Consider the following 9,079-nt stretch of genomic DNA (forward strand, 5'->3'; position numbering starts at 1 on the left):
ATTCATATGTTCCATTATTCATTACCAGAAAACACCTAAATAATTCATCGCAAATATTTGGATGACAAATAATCGGCAACTAAAATGTAATGCTTGTGCATTCATTTGTTGCGTGAGGATGAGTCTGTCATGGTATCCATGGCAATAAGCATCATCAGCTCCCCCAGAAAAGCAGGTGGCTGTGAACGTGGAAGTAGGGCGCTTATGACCCAGCTATACTTTTATATCTATGACTACCACATCCTGTTTCCATGGCAACCCTTAATACTACTGCTACCATGCACAGTTACCATGGCAACATTTCATACTACTGCTACCATACACAGTTACCATGGCAACATGGATGAATGACAGACAGATTTGTTTGTTACTATTATTATAGTAGGATAGTATCGTAAAAAAAAAGAAGAAGAAATTCTATATATTTATTTCTATGGTGCCAGTAGGCTACTACCCCTACTGCTGTTCATGGTAATGCTAACACTGGTAGTATTAATAATAATACTTTTACTACTATATTATTAGCATTAGATATAGATGCAGTCTTGGAGTAGCCAGCTAAATAAGCACAGCAGCCATATTGGAAAGGAATTGGGCCTCTTCCTTACTTCCTTAACAGGTGTTACCAATGATTCTAAGGAAGGCTCTGTTCCATTTGTGTAGCACAATGGTTCTCAAACCTTTTAATTTCAAGGACCCCCATAACTCTTGAGAGTGTACAAATGGACCCCTTACGGGTCCATTTGGATCCATTTGTACACTCTCAGAGTTAACACACCCGTAAGGGGCCATTTGGAACCCCCTCAAGGAACCACGAGTGTACCTGGTCCACACTTTGAGACCCACTGGTGTAGCAGAGTGTTTCCAGTGAGTCAACATGCACAATGATCAGTATCAATTATTATATTATAAAACATACATTAACCACTTTAGCCCTATTTTATACATAGGCTCTTTGAAAATAGACGATCTACAAGCTCACAAAGTACATTTTGATGCCAATACTTTTGCCTTTTGTACTTTTACTCAAGTAAATTTAGAATTCTGGACTTTTACTTGTAACGGAGTATTTCTATATTGCAGTATTGATACTTTTACTTACTTAGTACTTTTTCCACCACTGGAAGGAAGTAAGAAGAGGCCCAATTTCTTTCCAATATGGCTGCTGTTCATAGAGCCTATTGGATACATATCTAACGTCCAAGGCACAGCAAAAAGTGGTTAAGGAATGCAGCCTAAGACAAACAAAAAAAAACGTGCGACAGACATACCGTATGAAATGACCAACCACAGACTTACCTTACAGACTAACTAACCAATCAAAAGCTTCCCTGCAGGCCTTTTTTTCTGGCAAATGCTGAACATGCTGACCTTTGTGGGTCTTACCACGTGAAGCTATTTTGCATGTATTCATGTTGTTCTAATGTGTCCTCCAGCAGCCCAGCAGGGGGGTGATGACTCACAAGGAGACACCTCTACAGAGCCAACCTCATCCACCACCCCAGCCAGTCAGACTAGAGCTGTTACCACGGTTACGCAGTCGACGCCCACCCCCGGACCCTCAGTACCGGCAAGTATACGTGCTACATGGACATCTTTTTCTACGCCAACACCAAAGTTCCTATTCGATATTTTCAGTGTCATTTTTTTGCAGTGGATCGTGGATACATTGAGAAAATATGTAAGAAATAAAAGCGTTTGATAAGCCATAAATCAACATATTTAAAAAAAAATCAACCACAGAAGCAATTCATAGAAATGGAGGGGGGGCACGCACAGAACACCTTTAAAATTCATGGTTGAGATATTAGCGGATATAATTCATGTCGTAGAACAGTAGGTTGTTTTTAGTTGAACATGAACACAAGCACCCTCTAGATCGGAAATTACACATTTCCCCTTTAAGCCTGATTTATACACAGTTGCCGGTTGCAGGTGTCGGGCACCAAAAATAGCAGATCTGCCTGCTCACAAAGCGTTGACGCACGCACGCACGTGAGCTTGTAAAATCGGCCATTTTTGGTCCACGGCACGATGTGCAACCGAGTATAGGGGCAGTAATCACCAGGCAACCTGTTTCCATAAACCTGTAGAAGCTGTCGTCCATGGTCAGCGGGGAGAAGACGGTGTCTACTGGCACCGTTACCATGATCAGGGTTAAGGAGGAACCAATGCAGACAGACAGCCAATCAGAAGCCGTGACGTCATCATCAGCCTCCATGCTGCAGGTGCATGTGGAGCCGATGGATACACACCCCCCACACACACAACAGGTACACAGACCTAACACACACACGCTCGTTCGCTCGCTCTCTAGTCACTCATGATTTTTGCCCCATTCCATTTGTGTGTTTGTTAGCAGGATAGTTTTGAAAGTTATGAACAGATTTCTATGACACTGTGTGAAAAGGTTTATAAGGGTCAAAGAAGAACGCGCTAACCTTTTTCACTGATTGGCCAAAAGGGGGCGTGGTGGGGGTGACCATGGCTTCTTATGTGACTTCCCACTGGATTCATGTAACTGTTGTCCCCAAGGGGACATGGCACTGTGCATGTGCACAGCACGCTGCCTCCTACAGTAGGTGTAGTTCTGCACTCTACGAAGTGCAATTTAGTAGTCGTAATTATTATCATTGCATAATGATATTAACAAAATTTAAGTTGACGATCAATTGTCATACAAATAATTACGATTAATGATTACAAAATGAATGAATTGAACTTAGGAACTTAAGGATAAATATAAAATTTCTGTTTGACTTTTAGGCTTCATAATCAAACATTGCACAGGTCGGATAACTTAAGTATACAAGAAATTACTGACATATTTAATAATTCTATACTTTAAAACAAAGTGAAAGTAGGGGAAATAGCTCATCTACAAGCTTACAACGTGTAAGCTTGTAGATAATGTATGAACATTTTTCAACATGGAAAAGATTATGACGATTATGCAAAATAATTGCGGTTATCTCAAATAATCGCGATTAGGCGATTATGTGATCATTGTGACCTAGACCTAATGATGACCGTTATTATTGATCAGATGGAGTCTACAGACAGTGGTCTGCCACAGCAGCTGATGTCATCAGACAGCGCCGAGGCCGAGCAGCAGGTTGCCGGGGGGATGACCCTGATGGTCACCAGGGGACTGACACCTGAGGAGCTAGCCGTTTCCACGACGACACAGGAAGCTGCTCAGCATGCAGTCGCTAGCAACACCCTGTCTATCCTCCACACATGTAAATAATAAATATTAATACCTTTGATGTCTGTCTATCCTCCACACTGCTGGATTAAATAATAATGATGTAGTGAAAATACAACTGCTATTGTGTATATTATCCCATTTAGACCTGAGGCCGATTCTAAAAATGTCTTCTAAATCCTTAAAGTTTTCAGAAAAACGTATGTTGCTATATACTACAGCCCAAATCTAAAATGACACGGATGCTTTCCTGTATTTAATGGGTTATACCACCTTTCACTAACACACCTTTGATGTATGCATTTTAACAGACATTTTTGTTAACGGACAAACTCAATCATGTGCAAGTCGTGAAACGGAAAAATGACTTCAAAGTTGATCTACTGACTGGTTTGACTGGTGTATTGTTCTATGCAGATGGAGACCAGACCACTACCATTCCTATAGTTCTGACCCAGCAGGAGTTGGCAGCGCTGGTACAACAGCAACAACAGCTGCAGGCCAATCAGCTCCTGCTGGCCAGCCAGCCAGCAGCTTCCAGCATGCCTACAGGTAACTAATGGAATAGTATTATTATTATTATTAATACAACTATAAGTTGCAGTAGTCTTAGGATTACCATGAACAGTAGTAGAGGTAGTAGCATGCACTGGCAGCATAGCAGTAAATGAATAATAATAATAGTAACTATCTTTGCAGCTCTAGAGGCATTTCACCCCTAGAATCCTCAGTAAAACAATATATATATATATATATATATATATATATATATATATATATATATATATATATATATATATATATATATAACAATTATGCATTATTGTATTTCTTTTTATTTGTGAATCACAATGTTCTCCAATCATTAAAAACATTGTTTACGTATATTTAACTTGCCTTCTTGTGTAATAGATCCTTGAAAACGTATAACTGATTTTTTTTAAAACATGTTTGTATAATACATATCAAAGTTCTTGTAGAAAACATTCCAAATAAAACACCTGTCTACCCCTACACCATGTTTCACAGAGGGCCTTGCTCCAGCAGACAGTCTTAACGACCCATCAGGTGACACCAACAGCCATGAGTTGTCATCAGCCGTCACGAGTGCTGTGGCCCGATTGGCCAGCACCTTTGGCACCGCCCAGACCCTGGCCACGCCCAGCCCAGCCAAGAGCCAATCAACCACTCCACAAGTGGAGGTCACTAATGGCATCCCAACTACCACTGGGGTGAGTACAGTGGTGATGATGATAATAATAAAAATGATAATAATTATGTTGACAATTGCAATGATAATGACTACAAATAGTAATGTATTCTTCCTTCAACTGACGTGTGTGTGTGTGTGTGTGTGTGTGTGTGTGTGTTCAGAAGCCCCCCGTGAAAAAAGAGAACCAGTGGTATGATGTAGGCATTGTCAAGGTGACCAACCATGTAGTGACACACTACTACGTTCCCTACGATGACGATGTCCCAGATGTAAGAATCTTAATCTTCTAATAGTTTTTTGTTGTATGAAGTCCTTTTTATTTTCTTACTGAGCTGATAAAGTATCGATTCCAGAATGGTTGTGGTTCAGTTCCAGACTATATAGATAATGGATTAATATTGTATCTATTCCAGGATGATTCTGGAACGGTACCAGACTACAGTCAGATGAGGAAGGTGGAGTTACAGCCCGGTACAGCCTATAAGTTTCGTGTTGCTGGTATTAACATCTGTGGGCGTGGGACCTTCTCGGACGTGGCGGCCTTCAAGACCTGCCTGCCGGGTTTCCCTGGAGCTCCTTGTGCTGTCAAAATTAGCAAGGTAAGAAAAATATAACCTGATTATAGTTATTACCTCAACATCAAACATTCAATGTTTGAATTAATACATGCTGCACAATGTAATTTAACATAAATGATATTTCACAATAATTGTCAAGTCTTCAAAGCACTCCCTGGCTACTGCTTCTGAGACCAATCCAAGGAGAATACACTATATTATGTAGTATATACCGTACTATATTCATGTCTGTAGCATATCAGACTAGGCATTTGGGGATGGGAAAACATGTATTTGCAACAAGCAGAAATCCTCCACTGCATTTATAGAATACTTTCACAGCTTCAGCTAACTTAAAGGGCCTATATCATGAAATTCCACTGCTTATATGCCAGTGGAATTGGGGCTTCTGACAGACATAAAACGTTCTACTTCTATTACATTGCCAGTCTACTTTCAGGGTTATTCAGTTAAAAGTCACTGTGATGAGTGACACCATGGCTGTTGCAGCAATAGTACTAGTACCACCATTACTTCTACTAATATATCTAATATTCTTTCCACTACTATTGCAACTATAATAATAATGTTGATTTGATATGTATTCTCTCCTGTAGACCCCAGAAGGAGCCCATCTAACTTGGGAGCCTCCGTCAGTGACCTCAGGGAGAATTACAGAGTACTCTGTGTACTTGGCCATTCAGTCGCCTCACTCTGACAAGCCGCAGGGCAGTGGCCCAGCCCAGTTGGCCTTCATGAGAGTGTTCTGTGGTCAAACACCACTCTGCCTGGTCCAGACCGCTAGTCTGGCCAGCGCTCACATCGATTACACAACCAAACCTGCCATCATTTTCAGGATCGCAGCACGCAATGAGAAGGGTTATGGACCTGCCACACAAGTCAGGTGGCTTCAAGGTACAGTACAACTGCTCATCCTACTGGTACTTATGCAACTACCAAGTACTACTATTACTGGTACGCTACTACACATAGGCAGTGATGATAGCAAATAGAGGTAGTTGTAGTGTGCTGAAAATGGTAGTTGGGTATCCACAGATGTATGTTTCTTACTATCTAATCAGCTATACTACTACTTTAAAACTGGCTATACTACTTCTGTACTAAATATACTCCTACAGTACTGCTAACTAGACTACTACTACTGTACTGCTACTGTACTACTAACTAAATGCTAAGTAAACTCTATAACAGTGCTGCTAAATAGCTGCTGTAATATTACTCAATATGTCTTACTCTCTATATCTGTCTGTCTGTCTGTTTGATAGAAACGGGTGTCAAGCCGGCAGTGAAACGACCAGGAGTGTCTCCAGATACGTAAGAAAACAGTACTACAACATACTGTATAGTAATACTTCATATAGAACAGTACTACATCATACAGCACAGTCATATCCATTATACAATATGGTAATACTTATGGTATACTATTATAATAGTTATATTTCTCATTTCATTTTTATTAACCACTTAAACCCTCTATTCTTAGTAAAACAGACCTGAGTTGTAATTGTATTACACATTTTTCTCTACTCCAAATTTCTTTGTCAAAAATAGCAATGCTGCTATGTTCTCCTGAGAATAATGTATGCTGGGGTTCAAGTGGTTAACTCATTGCACATTCATAGAACAGAACAATATAGTAAATGCACAAATAGAACCTGCATAACCAGAGTCTGTCAGTCTCAGCATGCCTACTTTTTAATAATAATTGTATTAATAATAATATTTATTTTCCCTTTCAGGAAAGCTACTGCGCCAAAGAAGGGCAGACCTGATCCGTAGGGGAGTTCTGAGGTCTGAATTCAACACAAATAATCACACACATCAGGATGCGACACCAATACGCTCACACACTGTCCAGCACAGTGTGGAACCCACAACCTCAGCCCCCTTGTTTGTAAGAAATCTAATACCGGGAATCAACTCCATTACCTCCAGGACTTGACTGGGAAATGAATGAAATCTGTGGCCTGCTCATTAACCAACTCCTATCAAAACACCCCCCGCCCCCACTTTCACCATGGACACCTTGTTAAATTGACAGTTTTGAAGTTTTTCACTTTTCAGATGTTTGACAAAATACAACTGGTTGCTGCGTGTGCGTGCGTGTGCGCGCGTACGCACGCAACACATATGCCTGTATGTGTCAGTGAGAGTGTGTTCCTGGTCAGTTAAGTCAATCAGTTCAGCTCAAGTTCATTAACACACACCGTACACACACAGCAGGATTTAAACCCACAACCAAAACAAGACAAAACTGCACTTGGACGGACAGACAAGACAGATGGAGGTATATTTCTCTCTATTCCACAGGGAAAGAACAGACTTGTTGATATTTTGTAAAATTAACCAATCCGGTCTCTTGACATCATTGCAGTGTGCTTGGTGATGGGTGTTAACCAGTATTGATTTTTATTAAAGCTGATATTCATATAATATTGACTTTATTAAAGTGGTTGTTCAGTAAGATTGTTTGGCTAATTGGCTCTCTCTTCAACCAATGGGGTGCTTTTGTACAGTTCTGTTCGGATGATTGGTTGGGGAGAGGGGGAGGGACTTGGTTGTTTACTTCTTTTTTTTTTTTTAATCATTTTTCTACAATAAATAATTTGACAGGTTGAAGTTCATGAGTAGAATCTATTATTATAATGGTTAATAATATAAAGTGATGATTCTACTGATGTCTTTTGTTTATTTTCTCCAATAAAGCTGTTTTCATTGTTTAATCTGTATTTCTTATTACGGTTATGTTTATTATTGACAATTTATCTGTCCCTGGAGCTCCGTAGTGACACAGCTGATGAAGGGAAGATGAGCAGAAAGAAAGGAATATTTTTATCTGTTGTAAAATATCTTCTTGTAGATGATAAATATTTTTTATTTTTGTTTAATTACAATTAAAAAAAATCCTTGTTGAACAAAATTGGAGCTGGAACACTCAAATTGAAACCGATAAATAAATTCTCTCTCCTGACTGAGTTCTGACTAGGTGAAATTGGTGACCCACCCCAATTTTGTTTTTGTTTTTTTAAAGAGGTGGATGGACGGGGAGACCCCCTGCTACTGAACAGAATATAGAGCTTTAACTTTAACCCCTCAAAAGTGGTTTGAACCATAAAATATCCGAGCACTTTTATGTAATATATTCCAGGCAGTCTCAGAGTGTGTACGTATAGCGCTACAAATAGTTTACAATAGATCTCTGAGAAGCGTGATTTCTTTAAAATACAAAATACATGTAGGCCTATGGTAATTAAAAACATTATTTTGCACTGTTATTTCTGGTATTAACTGGTATTATTTTTTATTTTGATACAAAATAAATAGTAGTTAAGATATTCTATGTTGCCCATCCCTGCATGTACAGTGACAGGGGTGGGTGCAGCTCTGCGTGTTGGCTAGTGCAGTGGTTCTCATCCTGTGGGTCGGGACCCTCAGGGGGGTCCCCACATGATTTTTTGGGGGGTCCACAGATGACAGTAAAGTGACAATTTAAGAACTTTTAAGACCTATTAAAAAAAAAACATTACTGCATCAAAAGTAATCAACAAACTATACTATAAATACTGGTCAAATATTGTCCAAATTGTCAATATAAGAAAGTGGCCAAAAATAGTGAAAATAGCTGATCTACAAGCATTGTGAGCTTGTAGATTAGCTATTTTCACAATATACAGAGTCAAACTAAATGTAATGCCTCAACTCCCTACAATTCCAAATGCTTGTCAGGGTGGGGGGTCCCCAGTTTGATTATTTGTGGGGGTCTCCAGTTCAAATATGATTATTTTGGTGGGTCGTGGCTTGAAAAGGTTGAGAACCACTGGGCTAGTGTTTAGGTGGTGGCTAGTGTTGGTGTTCGTCGACTGCGCGCATGAACGCGCGTCTCCTTGGGAATTCCCTCCCCTTGCAGATGGATATATCGATCATAGATGGACTATTACCTGCCCTGCAGATTGTTGACTCTAAATAGAGATACCCTTAAAGTTTACATTTAATTTACTATTTTCGGTGGGAAGAGAGACTTGACATCTCTCTCTCTCCCTCTTTCTCTGAGAGAGCCACCCCCCCTCTCTCTCTCTC

The 9,079-nt window shown here is 39.9% G+C and overlaps 1 protein-coding gene across 4 annotated transcripts in view; it reads left to right on the forward strand.

Moving 5' to 3' along the window:
• hcfc1b (host cell factor C1b) overlaps window positions 1–7,621 on the forward strand; it is a 30,234-nt gene extending 22,613 nt beyond the window's left edge. For 3 of the 4 annotated variants that reach the window (XM_080444413.1, XM_080444411.1, XM_080444414.1), the window contains 10 exons: window positions 1,437–1,570; window positions 2,094–2,273; window positions 3,047–3,242; window positions 3,626–3,760; window positions 4,238–4,440; window positions 4,583–4,690; window positions 4,835–5,020; window positions 5,596–5,893; window positions 6,265–6,313; window positions 6,742–7,621. In XM_080444413.1, the coding sequence (XP_080300539.1) occupies window positions 1,437–1,570; window positions 2,094–2,273; window positions 3,047–3,242; window positions 3,626–3,760; window positions 4,238–4,440; window positions 4,583–4,690; window positions 4,835–5,020; window positions 5,596–5,893; window positions 6,265–6,313; window positions 6,742–6,781 (1,529 nt within the window). In that variant the 3' untranslated portion in view covers window positions 6,782–7,621. The remainder of the gene's footprint in view (window positions 1–1,436; window positions 1,571–2,093; window positions 2,274–3,046; window positions 3,243–3,625; window positions 3,761–4,237; window positions 4,441–4,582; window positions 4,691–4,834; window positions 5,021–5,595; window positions 5,894–6,264; window positions 6,314–6,741) is intronic. The other variant, XM_080444412.1, reaches the window with a different exon arrangement.
• Window positions 7,622–9,079: the final 1,458 nt, after the last annotated feature.

Source organism: Gymnoscopelus braueri, assembly GCF_963280865.1.
Source record: "Gymnoscopelus braueri genome assembly, chromosome: 12".
Classification (NCBI taxonomy): domain Eukaryota; kingdom Metazoa; phylum Chordata; class Actinopteri; order Myctophiformes; family Myctophidae; genus Gymnoscopelus; species Gymnoscopelus braueri.